The 20,757-nt window shown below is 39.6% G+C and overlaps 1 protein-coding gene across 5 annotated transcripts in view; it reads right to left on the bottom strand.

Annotated features, from left to right (window-relative positions):
- LOC145934021 (uncharacterized) overlaps positions 1–20,757 on the bottom strand; it is a 307,073-nt gene that overhangs the window by 38,468 nt on the left and 247,848 nt on the right. For all 5 annotated transcript variants that reach the window (XM_083034177.1, XM_083034179.1, XM_083034180.1 and 2 more), the window contains exon 5: positions 6,815–6,957. In XM_083034177.1, the coding sequence (XP_082890303.1) occupies positions 6,815–6,957 (143 nt within the window). The remainder of the gene's footprint in view (positions 1–6,814; positions 6,958–20,757) is intronic.

Genomic DNA, 20,757 nt, shown 5'->3' with positions numbered 1-20,757 from the left:
GCTGCATAGGATCAACGCGCGAAAGGGTATCGCCGCTCCTCTGTATATGCAATGAATCCCAGAGTGCCAGATTTGATTTTCTCACGTTCTTGAAAAGAGCTACTCGCGTATCTCTCGTATATACATGTATCCCAACATTGCAAAGCGCTCCTTTACAAAATGAGGAGGACAATACGTCGAAAGAGATAAATGCAATTTCGTCTGCTTGGTTTCTCCGTTGTATAAACATCATTTATATACCATCGTATGTATACTTACTGCAAGATTGAAAGCGCAACGATTAAAGGAAAAAATATATGACGTTATTTCTGTTAGCAGTTACATCTTTCTTTTTTCTCTTTTCACATCTCGTTTCTTTTGAGAATATTGTCCGACCGAGAGTAGAATGTAGTAACTTACGTGTTAAGCTTGAAATGCAATCTCCTGGAACGTGACCAGACTACCAGGTTAGATTTATGTTCACGTCAATCATGAAGCGCATATTAATTCTTGCCAGATCTCAGCATTGGATTTCTCTCTGACAAGCAGTGGAATATTCTCACGAATGAGTCTTTAATAACGGTTTCGGACAGTCTTGACGTAGTTTTATAAAATTTTTTTTTTTTACACTGTCAAAGTATTATTTGTAATATTTTCGTAAGAGTTTCTTTCGAAAGGAATTAAGATTGCGCTTTGCAATAGGCTTTTAACATTTCGCGATAATTATATAACTCAATAATGAATGAAGAGTAAAGAAAAGTATGTTAAATTTTTATTTACAAATTACTTTCTCCCTCTCTAGAATAATAATAAACATATTGGAATTATAGAATTTTATGATACAGTAAAGCTAAGAAAAAATTTTATATTTTTCTTCACGTTTCCCATGATTAATGAGAGTCGTGCAATTTTTGTCACGAGCAGCCCGATCGAGGAAAGATTAGAAATTCTGCTAAAGCTCGAACAAAGCGGCGCGATTGGATATTTAAAGTTTTCGAACGTGATCGATCGCGGAACGACCTATCAACCCCGACAATTGCGATGGCGCGAGCTTCTCGACACGGCGTGCGGTCACGCGAATCGCTCGGACGCGCACGTTCGCGGTGAATACGCCATTAGATTCTCATCTGGTTGTACTACTGACAGGCAGTCAGGTCCAAACAAGACGAATGACGCGGTGCGGTCGGTCGCGTCGCGTCGACGTAGGTAGGCGCGTATATAGGAACACGCGGATTGTTGCACGGGAGAGAAGCGGCTGCTCATATACGCCGTTGACAGGCGGCGATATTCCATCTGGCGGAATCGCATCCTCGGAGAGAACTCGTCGGACACGAGGCCGGCTGACCCATCATAGTCGCGGGCAGCGATTGCTGCTGGTAGCGATACTCGGCAGACTGGCGAGCGATAGGCTCTCATTCGTCGCACCAGCCACTGTGGCCGATGGAACCACCGGTGGTGGTCCACTCAAGAGTGAGAGAGAGAGTGAGAGAGAGAGAGAGAGAGAGAGAGAGAGAGAGAGAGAGAGAGAGAGAGAGAGAGAGAGAGAGAACAAGGGCCAAAGAAGAGAGGGCCGCGGCAAGAGAGATGATCAAAGCCGTCCGCATGTCAAATGGAGAGTCCCGACCTCTCCGTTGCAGCGATGGCTGACCAACTCAGATGATCCCCCGCTTCCACCGTAACCTCTCCCTTTCTGGCGAATCTCTCAGACTCTCTCTCTCTTCCTCTTTCGCTCTCTCGCTACCTCCGTCACCTCTAAAATCGCTGCGGTGGTGTGGAAACCACAGTCTCGCTGCGGCGACCCCCGTGCATGGCCTCGCTTTGCGTTCCCGCCGGCATAATTCAATTTTCGTCATGGTGGATGCCGCCGTCGCGTCGTCTCGTTCTTTCGTCTCCGGGTGCATCGACTAGGTCCTGCGACCGCGAGGACGAGAGAATGATGTGACTCCGAGGGGAAGGTGGGAGGGAGGGAAAGGAGATCGTTGCTTCTCAAGAGCGCGCGGCTCAGCGGCTGCTCTTCATCGAGGGCTCTCGAGAAAATTTCATTCCAAGTACTATCGATGTTCTGGTTTTTTTCTGAGAACGAGTCTCCGCAAACGCGCACGTATATATCCGCGAGGCGTACCTGTTGTACTCGACCGCGGGTAAAAAGAACCGTTCCCTCTTGAACTTGTAACGTGAATAAAGAGCCATTGACCTGTATAAATTCAGCGTTTATTGAAATCGCGGCTTAACAAGACTGCATTATGCACGGGCGTGGTCCTTTCGCACAAGTTTTATATAAGCTACCGATTCGCTTCAGCGAATCCTTAAAACATGCGACAGTTCAAATGCTCGACAAACATGTGAAGGAATCGATAGAAAGATAGAGATAAGAAAGGAAAGTACGCGATATCGTTCGATATAATTGTTGTAAAATTCAACGATCACACAACGAATGAATTTATAAACATATAAATTTAATAATTTTTTTAGCGCCAGCTATGAATAAACCCCCATTTAATGTATTTGAATATTTATACCCTCATGCGTTATTTACGCAGATGCTTCCTACAGCGTATATATAATGTTAATATATAAAAATTTCAGCTTTTTAAATTTTGTGTAAATTTCCCTAGATTTATTTAAATTTTGTTATATATTATATTATATATAACATTTTTCATTTTGACACACATCTATGAATAATTCGTTTTATTAAAGGTGACAGCATTTAATTTATAACGTAATATTTTATGCGACCACGAAAGGAGAGCACGAAAAGCATTCACTTGTTGAGTGTCCATCTGCGTTTATAATAAGCCAGGAAAATGCTGCAAAAATCTTTCTAGAAATGGAAAGTTGTGGAATTTTACGATAAAGAGAACTATGTCGTGCGATTCCCCGTTTAATTTCAAAATACATCGATTTATCATAATTGAACAAATAAATAAAAGCGTCAAAGAATTGCTTCAATCAAATTTATCGTTTATTTGTCTTGGCATTTTTGGCACACATTGGCATTTTACGGAGAAACATTTTTATACAATATTATGAAAGTTCTGCACATTTTTCGCAACGTTCCTCTCTTCACGCACATGCATACGAGAAGATAAAATCTATTTCCTTCCTAATTCACGTGTCCATACGAGCTCGGGGAAGCGTCACTGAAAAATATATACCGTTCACTTTATCGCTGAGCGTAACACAAATACATTTTTCCGAATTGCGCATACGCATAAATTTATTTGCACGAGTCAACGAGCTAACGTTCTCTCTGTTTGAAGATGCGTTTACGTTCTAAATTTAGATGCAACCACGAGAGTGATATAAACACACACCCACACATACGTACATATGCATATATACATATATAGTGTGCATATATATAAATATATATATATATATATTTTTTAAACCAAGCGTGGGAATCTCATTGCTGGCACTTGCAGACTCGCCGGCTGCCCGCATTATGCACGGGTGCAGACGCGTGCACACAGTGACGTGGCCTATGCACGCGGACGGAATACGCATACAGAGATCAAGCGATTCACCCTCGGTCTGTTAATACATGCGAGTGACACTGGCAGTGTGTCTCAGCATGCAAACCCTCGAAAAAATGTTCATTTACGAAAAACTTTTTCTCTCATATACATATATACATATATATGCACTCGTCGCTAGTTTATAATTTTAAGCTTTATTTACCTTCGAGATTTATTCATCGGAAATCACGCGTACCAGCAGAGGTACGAAAGAAATATCGTACAACAATTTTATTAAAATTCCGAAAAACTAACACAAAAAAAAACGATACAGCAAATGCGATTTACCAGTGCATTTTGAAGCGTAAATTCGACTATTTGCAAATGCCAATATGAAACATTCATTTGCGTTTGTTTCAAATTTTTCTCCCGCGTTTCAATATATACAATATACACAAAATAGACAATACAGATCATAATAGATATTTTATAAAAATCGTGTAAAAAATTACACAAAAAAAAAAAAGAGTTATTTTATCCGCAATTGCATTTTAAATCGAAATTATGACTATGCGCGAATTAATAAATATAAAGTATTTATTCCTATTGTTTCGTGTTTCTGTTATTAAGATAATTTTTACACGAGTTCCAGGATCGACGATACTTTAATTTAAATGTATTAATCGTGCGTAATTCAATGTGCATTAATAAGTAAAATACTGTATATCTTCTATCTAATTGTGTAAGTCAACGTAAATAATCGCTGGGCTAAAATTTCACTAAAACTTATATACATATATATACATACACATACATGATACGACTCAGTGTCTTCTCTTAGATATGAATCGCAGTCCCTGAGCTTATTCCGCGATATCTCGGAACATATATATACATATCGGGCGACTAATCCACGGATAAAATTAGATGCGCCGGCGACGGCGGGGTCCCGCGGGACGTCGGAGTCGTCGACGCAGGTTAACAAATTGGCGACACATGGGAAATCTTAGGTGTCTTTACTTCTTCAGCAGCACTTACGGATGCATGGAGCTCCTCTTTCTTTTTGCACTGAAAATGTATAACTGGAATTTCCCACGTGCCGAGTCGCGTTATTTCTATTCTCTTGGTTCGCGACCGATTCGACCGAACTCGATGTTTATACCCATATGCGTATGTGTGTATGTGTGTGTGTATTAAATAATAACTCGAATCACAGATGGAAGTTTTATTATAATATGAATAATTATATCGAGATAACCTGTGCGGTCGCGAAATAGAAAAGTCAGTCATAATTATTTCACATTTCATTAAGTATCGCTCGATACTAAACGAATTATACGGTAGTTCGAAAGTGGGACATTTATGAAAAATATAATCGTAACTTATTATGATAATTTCATAAACAAGACTATATTACTGATGCAACAGAGACTGAAGAGAAGAAACAATTTTTTTTTAAATAAATCCCCCCCCTTTCTTTTTTTCGGTAAAATGTTGGAATTGTTTGGAAGCGAGCTATATTATTGATTTTCGTGAATATCTATTAATTGCGATTTGTTGCATCGTGCTCCTATTGGGGTTTACCGAGATCATCAAGGGGGAGGAAGAGCGAAATATCATATCATGGTGAACAGCAAATCGATAATTGTTACATCGTATAGAATGCGGCGCAAAACGATTAACGGCAGTTTTTTAATTGGATACATTTTCGCGGTATTCGATGAAAAACATTTCGTCGAACGAAACATGAGAATGCGCTAGGGAATTAAACGAGCTGCGGTTGTTACCTACCGCGATCTTCATTGCTCGGATTAATGCGGAGGGGATGAAAATTTCTCGGAAAATAAAAATGAAATGTAATGTTCGTTTTAAACTCGCAGTTACAAATCAGAACACGGAGATGTACGCATCATGGCGGTTTATAAATTAACAAGTATATCGATGGATAAATTAATACTGCTCAAATTTCAATATTGACTGCTATTTACTATAAGATGATTCGTCTGCAATATTTTCTAATAGAAATGCTTCTCCAATAGTAATTTGCGAGAATATAATTATAAATCGCGCGGCAGTTTGATAATTAAATGATTTAATGCACATTATATAGTTTAATTAGATAATTATAAATTATGAATTATTTTAGTAATTAGATAATTCAAATACAATTGAATAATTCATGTAAAACTTGATTTAGAGAATGGGAATTATTTCAGCTCATCGATAAATCAATAAATGGATTTTCTTCTAAAAATCCTGCTCTTTATGTTTAATCGTAAAAAAAAAACTAGAGCAAACTATACGAAAGCGGATTCAAGTATCTTCTACTCTTGCATTTTTTTTTCATTAAAAATATAGCTTAGGATTAACTTTGAAATATATAATTTTTAAATTCTTATTCTAAATATTATATTAAATTTGAAACAAGAAGAACAGAGGGAAATAGCATAGGTTTTATTGTGATTTAGTTATAAATTATTTCATTTTATCAGCAATCTCTGCAGGGTAGCTTAATGGCGAAAAAACGAATCGCCATTAACGCGCATATTAAAGCTGAGCATTTGGCCATCGAGAGGTGCAATTCACGTGAAAAACGAGTGATACCGCGTCAGACAGTGACTTTTTAGAGTGACGAGAGAGAGAGAAAGAGAGAAAAAGAGAGAAGTGCTCTCCAGCGTACCGAAAAACAGGCATGCATAGTAAATAGATGGACGAGAACTTCCGAATTCCGTCATTCTCGTGTGGCAGTTCGCTGCCGGCTGGACGTGTTTAATAAAAGCGCCAGCGGAAGCAACGGCGATGGAAATTATCCTGCATTCTCTCGTCGAAGAGCGTGGCGTGAAGTTTAATATTTCATCGCCGAAAGAGCTCGCAGGAAACTTCAACGTACACGATAATGTCGCACAGTTACACAATTACGTGACATAGATTTACACGGAGATGCATTTATACCCGCGAAAATATATTAAGTAGATCCCGCGAAGCGGAATTAAACAGCGCTTTCCTATTACGCGCGCGACGAGCTTGCCTTTGAAAAAAGTTCTTTACGCGATACTCTCTTTGTAAAACACTACACATATGCGCGATGATCAAAACGAATGCAACGGTGAAGCAAAATGCAATTTTATCTCGTTTGCCGCACTCCCTGGAGTGCCTACATATGGTATGACAAATATGCTGACAAAAAAAGAGGAGAAAAAAAAAAAAAAATTGAGAGCTTTGGGAAATTTCAAAAATTGTACATTCCAGGTCCCGTTAGTGCGGTATTTTAATTTTTTTCTCGTGTCACATTCAATGATTGGCCCGACGAGATATCTCATCGTTATCCAGTTCATATACGTAATGCCTTTAATATATTATGTACACACACTTACCCTTTGAGGAACACCCATCCTTGCGCGACCATGCCTGGGAGAGCCTTGAGCTTGCTGACCTTGTTTCTCTTTTCTGTGCGTCTTCAATCCTCGTAACAGTCTTGAAAATGTCGTCTTTTTCTTACTCGTATTTTGTCCCTGTTCTGTAACAACAGCGAAACGGAATGAATTATTAAAGAGGGCAAGTTCTCAAAGCAATAATGGAATATTATATGGGTTTAATGCATAATTGGATAGGACACGTCCTCTAGAGAGGGCAATGTTTTCTCGATTATATCATGCATGATAATTATTCGTTGATCTCTAATTGTTTATTTATTGCAGCCTCTCGTTTGTGATACTAATATGCATGTATGTATATATGTCAGATTCAAGAATTATCTCTTTGCAATTAAAATCGGCCAATTTCACTGATATATGTATTTTAAAAGCATATTGCCGGTTCAATCAAAACTTTAGAGTGCAACTAATCAAGAGAGCGGACAATCATACGCACAAATAAAAATTTATTTTTCGATTATTTTTGCATTTCCATTCTCACACAAACAGAATCAACAACATTATATTTGACAGTAGAGAAGATGAAAAAAAAATTTAATTTAATATTATCAAAATACATCAAAAACTTTAATTAATACTTTTGATGTTTTCGAACGTTTTCGCTTTATTTTCTAGACTTTGCGCGGATTATAAAAGGCATGCAAATCGAAACAAAATGAATAGTCAGAGTTTTTTTTCCTGTTTCAAATGATAAATTATTTTGTTGAAACTACTACGCATGCGCTCGCGCACTATATTCAACTTTCTAATTATAAATCAGAAATCTATCAATTTTATAGTGATGGTTTTTGGATAATCATTTTACGGGAAGAGCATTTCCCTTTGTCATTAAAATCGATTATTATTCTAAAAGCGCTCCGTCAGTATAAATGCTTCGAAATCAGATCAAAGACCAAAGTGGAAAGACTTCGATTATTTCTTTTATAAATTGCAAACGCAATTTGAAGCTCTCACATAAATTGTATTCCCGTCTATTGAACGAACAGCGTAAAATCCATTTATAAGCGATGAGATGGTTATGAAATCGATACAATCTTTCATAAATATAGGGTAATACATTTTGCAATTTTTAGGATGATTATAGTCACATTCGTTTTGTTATTCTTTAATGACAAAGACCGACACTCGTGATTTAAATGGGATCAAAGTGGATTTTAGTTGTGTGCCATTTAACGACCGATGCGTGAGAATCTTTCCGAAATCCCCAATTTGAGTAGCGATACTACAAGTTACTACCAATCTCGCAAATAATCGAATCAATCGGGGTTGCCCGCAATACTGCTATGTATTCATTAACGGATAATTCAGATGTGCTGTTAGTGTCTGGTTGCTTCCTCGTACAACAACAATTATTATATTGTATAATGTCAGCATCCGTTTATTAGCACATAGCGTCACTTAATTAGCGACCTTTACGACTTTTGGGTATAAGCTGAAATGAATTATTGAGTTTTCAATCGAGAACGGAGTTATCATCAAAATATCTTACAAGCTAAAAGAATTAATTAATTTATTATTATACGTTATAAACAAAACATATTAATTAAAATTGGACATTCTGTTGAGTATTTTCAAAATTTAATAGGTAAAGAAAATCGATACAATAGTGCCGCGAAATAAATCCCGAGTATTATAATCCTACTTAATCCTGTTATTATAGTATTAACTGTTGTATTAATTTTGTAATAAAAAATTGTTAATTTTAATAACAAAATGTATTCTTTATAGACTATTATTTTTATTATTACATATGGAGAGAGAGACAGAGAGAGAAAAATTCTCTTCACTTTGTGTTTATCGTTTACCAATTTCCTACTTTTCAATTTTCTTTCTGTTGAAACAAACATCTCATAAATTTTGCGTCTGCACGGTGTTTTTTTCGGGAATCCTTTTCATTAAAATTAAAGGCAAACGGTATGCCTATATTTACGAAAAACATTTTGCAGGAAAACCAATAAAAGGTATTAACGTCGTTGGGGTCGTTACTGAGTATCCAGTTATATTGCGGCACGCGCAATTACGACAGTATCGTTAGCGGCGCAATGTCCCGATAGCGATGATATTACAAAATGAAGTTAATGCGCGAGAGCGGCAAACTGAATTTTCCCCGGCGAAACACGCACGCGCGGCAAAGTGTTTACCGGGTGGGTACTATTGGTTACGACATCCAAGTCGACGGTAACCAGCGATATCGTGATTTAATCAAGGACCATCGTAAAGCAATAATTAATGCCGCGCTATATCGATTTCGGACGAAGCGACGCGTTAGGACAGCGTAACGTGTTAATTAGGGGGCTACGGTGGGAGGAGAAAGGGAAAGGGGAGAGGGAGACTATTATGCATGCACGTATTTACATAGAAAATTATTCGTGCGAGAAGGGAAATGAATTAACGTTGTCGCGCAATTATTACGGTCCGCATTTTATGAACACGTTTCGGTGTAATAATGATATCGCCTGCGAAAATTCTATTATTAACGTGACAAGCATTAAATGAGATTTTAGTTTCTTTAAATTGGCCTTTCACCACTTTTCTACTGCGGACATATTTAGTCGGCTACGTCTCGTGATTGTGCATTGTGTCTTAATACTTTGTATATAAAATAGACTGACATTTGATACCAATATCTAATAAAATAAGTAAAGTACTTCAAAACGCGATAACTTGACAACTAAGATCGCAAAGGGAGGAATATTACATTTATCTCTGATCGCACACATCAAGAATCAATTGTCTGCCACTTTCACGAAAATGGATTTGCGCTCCTCTACGGTTGCAATTACTCACGGGCCGCAATTAAGATAAGTTACTAACAAGGGTTTCCTGCGCTCAAGTGCATCTCCGTATGTGGGTTAACGGATCACCATGCGGCAGCATCCGTCTTCCGCCGGACGACCCTTACCCAACAAAAGGGTTTCCAGGAGCCGCAGGAAATACCGGGGGCTAATTTCTGAAATCGAACCAGCTGCAACGATTCCGCCACCCTCGCGCACCCAGCCCCGCGGATGGGGTACACCCATGAATTCTCCGGAAGCCGCTATTATTCTAGAGAGGATCGTACGTATTTTACCGCGGTTGACGGCGGCGAGAGAGAGACCGTGCAGGGAGGAACGAGCGATATGGGCAAAGAATACAAGAGACTCGCGGGACCACGAGAGTTGGAATGTCGTCCCGTAATATCGGAAATATATCGCCGTGGCTGTAACCACAAGTCATGTTCAATCGAATGAATCGTATGGAATAAAAATAAACCTGCCTACCGTGGAGAGACGGAAGGTCCAATACTTTCGTGAATACCGTGACACGGGAGGAAGGACGCGGCGGAGGAAGAAATTCGAGAGGAAGGAAGACATCGGAAGAGAGAGGAGAGCAGACCGGAAGGGGGAAGGCGCCCGAGAGGAGAGAAACGACGTGTGGGACGGGGAAGACCTCGAGGGGGATCGAACAAATGTTCCGGCGGCACATGCATCAAATCCTGAAGTTGCGTGAGAGATGGAGTCCCTGCTTGCTCAGCGGCGAGCCGCGATAAAACGGCCGGGCCGAGTTCGCCCTCTTCATCGTCGGCACCCGCTCCGAAACCAAGTTCGAGCAGTACTTAAGCGCGCGCGAGCGCACGTGAGGGAAGAGGAAGAGTGTACAAAAAGCGCCTAATATACCTCTCTCCCGGTTCGTGATAAAAATCCTACGTTCTTGAATTAAATGATGTCACGAGCCAACGAAAGTACCTCCTCTTTTTACGAAATTTCACGAAACATTTCGGGATAATCGTTCGCCGCGTATCTATTTAAGCAATCAATGTCGACGTTTGTACGCATCCATCTTTGCCGACATCGATACGAGTATTCCCAAACATCGACAAAGTTCGGTGCCGAGAGGGTAATAGCTGACAGGCTGTCCGGGAAATTGAGACGAGTAGGAAAGGATTTCGGAAAGAAAAAAAAAAAAAAGAAATACGAAGATCCCATCTCTCTTGACAAATTTTTTTTATCAAAGTTGTCGTCACTTTTAAGAAATACTTTCGATTACGGCAGCATTTTTGGTAATTAAATTTTTTGTTGTTTTCTAGAAATCTGTAGTTGTTTAAACTTATTTAAAAAAAGAATAAGTGTTAGTAAATGCGTATACATGTATACGCAAGGATGGTAATTATATGCAAAACTTAGTAATTATACGATAAATGAGTGAACTAAAATCAATTCGGTATATTTTCAGAAATAGATAATTAAATTGTTTAAATAAATATAGAAGTAGATTCTTTATTTCTATCTTGGAAAAAAAAGGAGAACAAAGATAGATTTATCGTTTATTTATAATTGAAATTTTATTATTGCTTAGCGATTAATTCAATTAATTTTTCAAAAATTATGGAAGAATACTTTATTAATCTTCTTCAGTATTAATATAATTCGATATAAAATATACGTCCATTTCAATTCTGAATGTCGACCAATTTGCATCGCATTTTATTTGACGCTAGAAAAATAAAAAATCTAATTTCAAAAATAATTTATACTTATAATTGTGTCTGCGGGAAACGTATATCATTTAACGATCCTTTTCTCGTCATCGCGCTCAAGCTTCCTCAACGTCAACAGCTTTCCGACAATGATTAACCCTGATTGTGACGACACCCCGGGAATTACTCACAGTATACCTGCGCGTAAAGAACGGAAATGCCTTCGCATGCTCTTTCCGGCGACGATATATAGAGATGCCGAAAGATAGAGGAAAACGAGAAAGAGACGAAAGACGCAGAGAGAAAGAGCAAAGTGAGATACGGGCAAAATAGCTTGCACCAAAAGACAAATACGGCGCCAGACTCGGTTACGTTACAGCCGGCTGCATCCGCACGACACCCTTTACACGCCTGCCCGACTCTCGCCTCGCCCGTTTTATACGCCGCGCTGCCTCTTCGTCTCTGTCCTCTCGACGTACTCTAGATTGTAAGTACGTACCCGGGGAGCTTACGCGAAGGTGGACACGAAAAATTATCCAATCCCCGAGATTTCGTCCCGGAACGTCCTTCGTCTTGGCTCCACGCGCTGATAGCGCGGATTCGTCCCCGACCATGGATTTAAACGCCAACGCGGATAATCTCCTTTTTCACCCAATTCTCTTTCTTTTTTAGGTACAATGTTTTTTTCGTATGTTTTTTTTTTTTCAATAACATGTTTTAATAAAGTTGCATGAGCTTGTCAAAAAGAAAAATGCGGAAGATGAAATATATATCTCCTTTCATATATAAAAAATTCTTAAAAATTAATCCATTATTATTTGCGTCGTATTTAAATTGCATCGACGATAGAAAAAATATATATTAGGTTGAAATAATGAAATGCGCTGGAAAACTTTTACTTCTCCTGAATTCGAAGAAACAAGAATATGAACAACATCTTGAAAGTTTATAGCACATAGAAAATATAACGCTAACATATGACAAAAAAAATAAAGAATGCTTAATTAAGATAAACATATCGTTCGGCCGTTTTCAATTAACTTTACTCGTTGCTCGATGATAAAAGTTGAAATAGAGCGTGTAACTGAAACTCCGCGGTCTAATAATTAGTTCTTCGCGAGAGAGAGAGAGAGAGAGAGAGAGAGAGAGAGAAAGAGAGAGAGAGAGAGAGAGAGAGAGAGAGAGGCGGCGGGAATAGTGCGGGCGGCTGCCGACAAATTCAATTGGTTCCTCGTGAGGGTACCCCTTGATTATAACTGGACCACTGGGGAAAAAGAAACGGGCAATGATATTTGCCCGGTTTTCGACTCCCGGCACGTTTCCCCGTAAATTACGAGGAGAGTTTCGTGCGCCCTTTTCCGCGGCGGGATGTTCTCGATTTTCCGCATTGTACCTCAACGCGAGAAGAATTTCACGTGCCGGCGGAAACGCGTTATTAAAGTCTGCGATTTTCTACCCCATCTTCCCTTCATACTTCTTCGCTCTTCGTCACCCCTTCCTCATCTTTCTCTCTCTCTGTCTGGTATGCGTCCGGGCGAAACTTCTTCGCTCCTTCGTGAATTGTTTTAGAGCAACGCGAACGAGAAAGCCGAAGCGCGAGTGGATGAAGAGAAGAAGAACGATGGAGAGAAAGACAACAGGGGGGCGGGAATCGAAAACTTTTCGCGAGGGAGTGGGAGAAGAAGTTAACGTTTCTCCCCTCTGGTCTCGACCGCGTAAAAAGGAGACGTCGGGGTCAAGAAGCGCCTTACGTATTCTGCAAGCTCAGGTTTACACGCCCGAGTTATGGCCAGAAAAATCGCAAGTTCGCGGCCGGAAAGTGACTGCGGAGTGCCTCGCGTGTGACGCGCATAATAAAGTCGCCGGGATGCGACTTGGGGAAAACGTTTGTTGGGGGAGCCGGAAGTGAAATGTCGGAGAAGAAATGCCACCGGCGTGCCAAATTCGATTTTCCAAGGGGGATGGGGAGAGTCGGCGCAATCCGGCACTGGAGCATACTTACATAGTGAAAAGACAATGTTCGGCGTGGGCCCTCGAGAGGACAGTCGTAAAATCTCGCAAACACAAACTACTTTGGAATAGCGGCATTCTATAAGATGTACGTGACGCTGTCAGGCATCCTGCAAATAGTTGTTCCGCGGAGAAATCCTGATTTATTGTTGGACGAAAATTTATAATCGTCGGCGATTTCTCGTATCTTCATTTTAAAAAATGTTAAGTGTAACAGGCAGAAAAATTTTGCCATTCTCCTCTCTCCGAGGAAGTGCTACGCATATATGTGTTTTTTTTTCTAAATTCTACTTTTATCATCTCATATATTACATCTCTCGCATTATCATGTCCTTTATCCGCATCTGAGAAAGAAAATATGTGAAAGTATTGCATTTGTGTAAGAGCCGCAGGCGTAATTCCGCTTTCAGGAGCAAGAAGGGAGGGAGAATTTTCGTAAGCTCGACACCGACTACCTCTCGCCTATATAACGCCCGCGGATCCTCGCGGCAGTAGAGGGAGGACAAGCCCGTTATTATGAAAATCCTTAGCGAGCGAAAGCCAGGGTTATAAGCATGAATAAAATAAGCGGTATTAAAATCCACTTTCTTCTCCCCACTGCACCTGTCCCCATCTCTTCGACGCCTCTTTCCAACTCCTCCTCGTAGTAGGCGCCGAGTTCGGCTTCTCGCGGGCGGAGTAATGGCATTCCTCTTCTCCTTTCTCTTCGTCCTCCTCAACAATTTACTTCGTTTCGGAGCGCTTCTCTCTATCTAAGCCCGGGGCGCTCTTCTCCCTGTCTCTACCGATTCTCCGAGAAACGTGATTCAACGCGAGATCTTTCAGTGAGCAAAACTCGCCAAAAACGAGATCCACAATAGCCGAGAGAAAACGAATTGATCGATCATCGTCGACGCGGAGTAACTTTGAGAAATGTGCGGCCAAGAATGAATGGCGAACTTTCGCGCGAATTAAAACTGATAATAAAATTTCCCCCCAAAAATAGAAAGGGATGATTAGGCAAAAAAATGACAAAACAAATATGTACGCGTATCAATTATATATGTATGCGATATATAACATTGTTATATGTTATACAATATAAAAAATTGATGAAATCAATTAAAGATTTAATTAAAGATGGATTCCGCAGAATCCATTTGATTTAAGAGATCGAAATTTAAGTTTCACAGTTCTTTCTTTCATATAAAATCGAATGTACTCTATTTATATTGCCGAGTTAGTTTCGCACACTCGCCAGTATACGACTTACTTGCATGGATACCGATGTTGGGATGAATAATTCGGAGCCTATCTTTCCTTTCCCGGGAGAATCGAGCGACTGGTTTTAGAGGTAGTTCTATGGTAATGACAGAGGAGTACATGAATATTGAAGGAGTAATCTTCACGGTTTATGGTGTGTCCTTTTCGCGGCGCGCGATCTCTCTACAGCTGGCGGAGTTGGGTCAATATCGGTTTTAAAGTTCCCTATTTTTTACGACGTCAAATAAATGAACCGCTCGAGATAAATGGCGAGAGAATGCTGATATTATCGGGCGATCCATTTTTCACTCAACCGATATTGTTCGTATCGGAATCGTGGCGGCGGACCCGACCCGAGAAGTGAATAATTAATTATACCGTTGTAATCAGTAAAAATATTTGATCAATATCGTTAAGTTAAATGAAGCCCGATTTAAATCTAAAACTCTCTCTCTCTCTCTCTGGCAATATTCATCGCGTTCGATGTGTGCGTAGGAATAAAATAACGCGTGCCGTGTTAAAAGCAGATTCATACTATATATTCTAATAAGCAATTATATGATCGTACAGAGCTTGATACGCCGACAATAAGCAGTAATTGCATAAATGTCCAATTAACATCTGTGTATTTATTTTAAAAAGGTCTCTAGTATATCCTCTTTATTATTATTTCCTGTATCGATTTAACAGTGCTTCGATTAACAGATTTTCAATATCAGAATGCGTCAACGTTATTTGAGCGAAAAAAATTACTATTCTACTGTTTTCCTTTTCGCTGCTATAATTCACTAAATATTTTTTTTAATAAAAATTATAATTTTAAAAAACACTTAACGTAAAATAAATGGAAATTAATGTTAACCGACGTGGAAGGAATCAATACTTAAGAGAGATATTTCGAGAGAACGTATTCGAGAGTACGATTTCAACGATTTAAAAGTTATAAATACAAGATAAAGAGAGAACACGTGAAGATTATGAAAGCTGGATGCTTTCCAAGGCATGCAAGCGAATGGTGTCTCAACATGAACTTACTCGGTCAGCATACAAAAGAGCATCGTTCTTAATTTTTAATTCGTTCGTAATTAATTCTTCCAGGAAAATTACAGAATTCTATTTTCGTAGACTTTTATACTTAAAAATTTCTCTCTCAAATTTTATATGTCAATTGAAATATATTTTAAATATAATTCATCAATATATACTACTGATGAATTTAATTTATCAGATGAGATCGCACAAATTAATTAAGTCATTAATAAGATTTAATAAAATTATTTTCCGCAATATCTCTTTTTCTAAGATTTCATATTTAAATTTACTACTTTTGAACAAAATGTTAAATTTCGTTTATTGGAGCTTATATAAATAAGTACGGCAGTAAACAGATAATTAAAAGCTAACGACTAATTAAAAATCTCATAGATTTTTCCTCACGCTCATATTCAATTAGCGCGTTATCGGTCCGAGTTCTTGAATCAGCCGGCGTTAAAAAACCAAGATGGGTATCAATTTCGACGGACCCTACAATCATTCATTACGATGCGTTTATACCAGTCCAAAAGTGGCGGTAAGGTGGCGAGATAAGTGTGACGCGCGATGCAGCATCTAAAGTAAAGAATACACGGGGATTCTCGAGTCTCCCGCATGGACGGATGGGAGATGGGAGATACAGGAGATACGAGAAAAGCGGGGGTGCGAAAACTGGATGAGCTCCAAGGTACATATATACACGGGTGTCGTCGCGTGCAACGGGCGATCTCACTTGCGGTCTTCGTGTGTACGTCGAGAGTCACGTCGAGAGGCCCGTCGTCGTCCGCCGCGGCGACCCGGCGCGTCATCATTGTCTATTCTTCCTTACTTCGTCACGCTTTTACCGCCCCGGAATTCTGCCTATGTCGTGTTACCATGGCTACACCGTGTGACGGGAGTGGTGCGTAGTACACAAAAGTATCAGACTGCGTTCTCGTTTCTTTTCGCGACGGCCGGCGAGCACGTTGAGAAGAGAGTGGCGCGAAAGAGGGTGGGATTCGGTATGCGGAAACCCTTTGCGTGCTGTTGCAAAAGGGGTTTCGACGACGTGCGGAGGCGCGAGCGATTGCGCCGCGATTAGTTTTCATTGCTGCGCTCCTTTCGTAATCCACACTCCTGTGTGTTTGCTATTTTAATTAGGAGGCGGAACGTTTTCTATCTCTGTAAGGGGTGGAAAAATCTCTACGCGGGATTTCTTGAAAAAAAATATCACGACCGCTGTTATATTCGAGTGCGCAAGGATCCAGATTTAGCATGAGTTTATTGTTTATTTGATAAAATATTTAATTAAAAAATTATATATATATATATATTGCAATAAAATTATTATTGTATTTTTTATAGCAAACTCTGATCCGCTATAACAAATAATTTGGCAATTTATTTAACTATATGTTTCTTATCGTATGTATATACATTACATTTTTTTTCACTCTTATCTTAAAAGTATGAACTCTTCACTATAAAGTTTCATTATTTCTGAATGCTTTTCATGCAAGTATTGTTCACGCGTGACGCTGTCAGGAACGAGATTACGATCCGTGATCGTATCTTAATTGTATACGCTTCAGAAAGGAAGCTATTACTTTTTTTCATTCCAAATTGTTCTGCGCTTGGTAAACGCTGTGTAAAGGATAAATTCCCCACTCGACCCGTCCCTCTTCTCACATGAAATTAAATCGTTACGCGCCGAACAATGCACGCGTACCGAATTTCTGGAGAGAGACGCGTAATGATAATAATAATAATAATACCGCCGAAGACGCGTTTCTGAAGAAGCCGGGAGAATGCAGATGAAGGAATAATGAGAATGTTTTGTTACGATGTCGCGGATATAACTATCAAGGATTCTTCTTCCTGCGTACAAACCCCCCTCCCACCCATTGTATTCCACGTACAGGTAGAGCATGAGAAACAACGTGGGTAGGCTCCTGTGGCCGCGAACGATACTATTGGCGATCGCGATACGATGATTGTCACGCGGATAACCCACGCATACAAAGCAGTCGCAATTAAGCCGGGATGATTTGCATAAAGGTATTGTTTAATGGGAGAGAACGACCGAGCAGGCGAGAGACAAGGGACAGTGCGCGCCAGTTCGGGAGAGAAATGCCGGTGATGAGCTCACGATAATTCGATTGCATTCCGTTGCATCCTGTACACTGAATGACGGTCAATGTTCAGCGGCAAGGCAGCTATCGACATTGCAACGAGTGTTCGATTAGCTGGGAGTTGTAGTCGTGAATTGCGAACATCTGGGACAAGAAATAACAACTGTAGCGCGATATTCCGATGCTTATTACTGCTTTGCGCAATTTTCACGTTAATATCTATTAATGTTCTTTATATTTTTTATTTTTTAATTGCAATCTATTCTTCTGCAACGAGATGTGTCAAGTCATTATTTATGACGTAGAATTTCAGTCAATCATTCGAGAAGAAAGAATTCTATATACAGGGTGTAATCGTAGACGCGTAAAAGGATTAACATAACAGATCAAGCATAACAGAGAAATGATCGTGTAGAGCAAGCGACGCGAAACGAAGCGTCGTCGTGTCGCTTTATATCCCCGTTCGTGGGAAAGCCGGACGTCAATCTTTCTTAGATTAACGCATTCCCTACCGGCGTGCCCCGGTAAAGCGTTTGGGGGCGATGATTTATGATGTTATATTTCCCCTCGCGGCCATTTGAAATGGAGACGTTTCAATGGTAACGTCCGCGGGGGCTTTTGCGCGACACGACATCCTGAAAAGCGCGGCCTCGAGAGTAGCTGTTAGCGGAAACGGCCATTAGGAACGTATCGAAGTTATTAATTTCCGCCGTCGTCGCAACATCGCTCTGTGACTTTGCGAAGGGGATTGCAAGAGATAGGTCGAGCTTGAATAGAACATTTCCAGAGTTACATCTATAAAGCACCGCAAATTTACGAATACAGCCTGGTCATTTCGCGGAGGGATTGATCGCATCGTCCAGATATATTCCGATGAATAAATACTAATATGACTAGTATTTCTGTTTATAATGAGTAGCGCGAATTCTAAGTTCCGATATTTTTATATTTTCATGAATATTAATATCCGCATATACTATCACTTTTTAAATATATAAGTTATAATTTCTGCAAAATTTTCAAATTAATAATTTTCAAGATTTATCTATAAAAAGATTTAATCAAATTATTGACTTTTTAATTATAGGATTTTACAGATATTTATTGTAGAATTTTTTTAACAATAATATAAGAAAAAAAAAGAGATAATTCACACATACGTTTTAAGAGAAACTTTTCTTAAATATGATAAAATTATTTTTAGTTTCAAAAAAATTGTTTTCCTTTGTAAACGAAATTCATCAAATATACAGAGTTTGCAGAAGATTATTAAGATATGTTGAAGAATCGCGCGCACGAATTGCTCGGCTCTATTTATCCAAGTTTCCTTATTTGCGGTACTTTGTTTTACGAGTTCTGTGCAAAGGTGAAACGCTATATAAGCCATAAAGCAGTATGATGACGTTAAAAGCATATACTCGTATCTTTTTATTACCTTCATCATTCAATTGATGTGCCACTAAGAAAGTTAAGCTTATGCCACTTTATCACCTATATCGCATTAGAAGACTCGACTCTGCCTTAATATACGAGGCTTAATTTCTCTCGCGCCGTGAAAGTGTTTTTACGAAGAATAAGCTTCTCTCTCTCTCTCGCGACACCGCGTAATATATAGCTATCGAATATCAAAGTGTCGAAATTGCCAAAATGATTAGAACGCGACGAAAAGCTCTCCGTTCAGATATGTAACGATATCACTTTGCTCAACGAGTAGCGATACGCGTCAACTAGAACGAAGCGGAACGCTTCTCAAAAGAGCGATAGGTACTTTATTTTTTCACCGAATTATTATATCGCGCGTTGTGTCGTCCGAGATGAAAAACCAATCGACGAAGGTAACGTCGCTAAAAGCACAATAACTGAGCCGCGAATCGCGACGGACAAATCGCGTTACGGCAATCGTTGCAGAGCGCCATGCGACTCGCTTTTTCCTCTTTGCGCAAAAGTTCCTCTTGATTGCCGGCAGTGATTCAATTGCTCGTACGGAAACACAGCCAGGACGCGAGCCGTCAGAGAGCAATCGCGTTAAAAAGCCTTGCCGTTGGGTTTGTCGTTCGAGAAAACGTGTTCCGCGTGTGCCTCCTTTTTTTTTATTTCCATTTGCCATCGGCCGAATGTATTTTCGATCGGACTTTACTCGCGAAAAACGATCGAATAAAGTCGCAATTCGCCGCGTCGTTATACGGAAGCCCGCGAGGGTTGATCATCATCACGCGCATCCTTCATGACGAAAAGAGAGGCGAAGATAATCGAAAAGGAGTTCAGCTGGAAAAATATATCGCTTTTTCAAAGGGAGAGATCGAGGCGAAAAAGAAAAGCTAGATTTCGTTGAACTTCGTGAAAGATTTGATGTACACGAATTCATCCGTGTGTCTCGTATCGTTATAGGGAGAAATGTAATTTTTTTGGAAAAGTTATTTGAAACTATAGATTGATTCTCTTTTTCGTGATTCCTTGATCCGCGTTTAAAAGTCGCTGATCCTTGTTCTTTACAAGTTGTCGTTCCATCTCGTACGAAACTTTTGCGTGACGACACGACGAATTTAACCGTACGTCGTGGAATACAAACGCAATCGCCGCCGTTGGATTTTAGACGAAAGCTCGGCATGTTGGTGCAATTGAATGCGCGGCGAGATATACACAAACACAGGTCTCTCTATCCAAGGGTTCTGATCCAGACAGACCAGATCTGCTTTCCCACAGATGCGTATTTAGCAATCAGTGGCCAAGGAATCAATCCGACCGAGTAAGCATTCCAGTTGTCATGCAGCAGTCGGTTGCAATTGAATTTGGCAACGACTATCAATTCACGCACGATATCCACCTTTCCGACACATCGGGCAAATCGGCTTCTTGTTTCAAACCGATATATTGTACTCGCATGTATGTCAAACCGCTAATACCGATATCTTTTAAGGCAAAAGACAAAAAAAATGTCAGAATTCTATACTGTTTTGTTTTTTTCAAAATATATGTATCCTTATATAATTTTATTTTTAAATTATTGATTACTTGAAGTCTATTTCTTCGTA

The sequence above is a fragment of the Prenolepis imparis genome, unplaced genomic scaffold (assembly GCF_030444845.1).
Source record: "Prenolepis imparis isolate NDT839.2.m4 unplaced genomic scaffold, iyPreImpa1.0 SCAF_3, whole genome shotgun sequence".
NCBI classification, from domain to species: domain Eukaryota; kingdom Metazoa; phylum Arthropoda; class Insecta; order Hymenoptera; family Formicidae; genus Prenolepis; species Prenolepis imparis.
The sequence above is the reverse complement of the archived record's forward strand: the minus strand, read 5'-3'. Positions and strand labels throughout refer to the sequence as shown.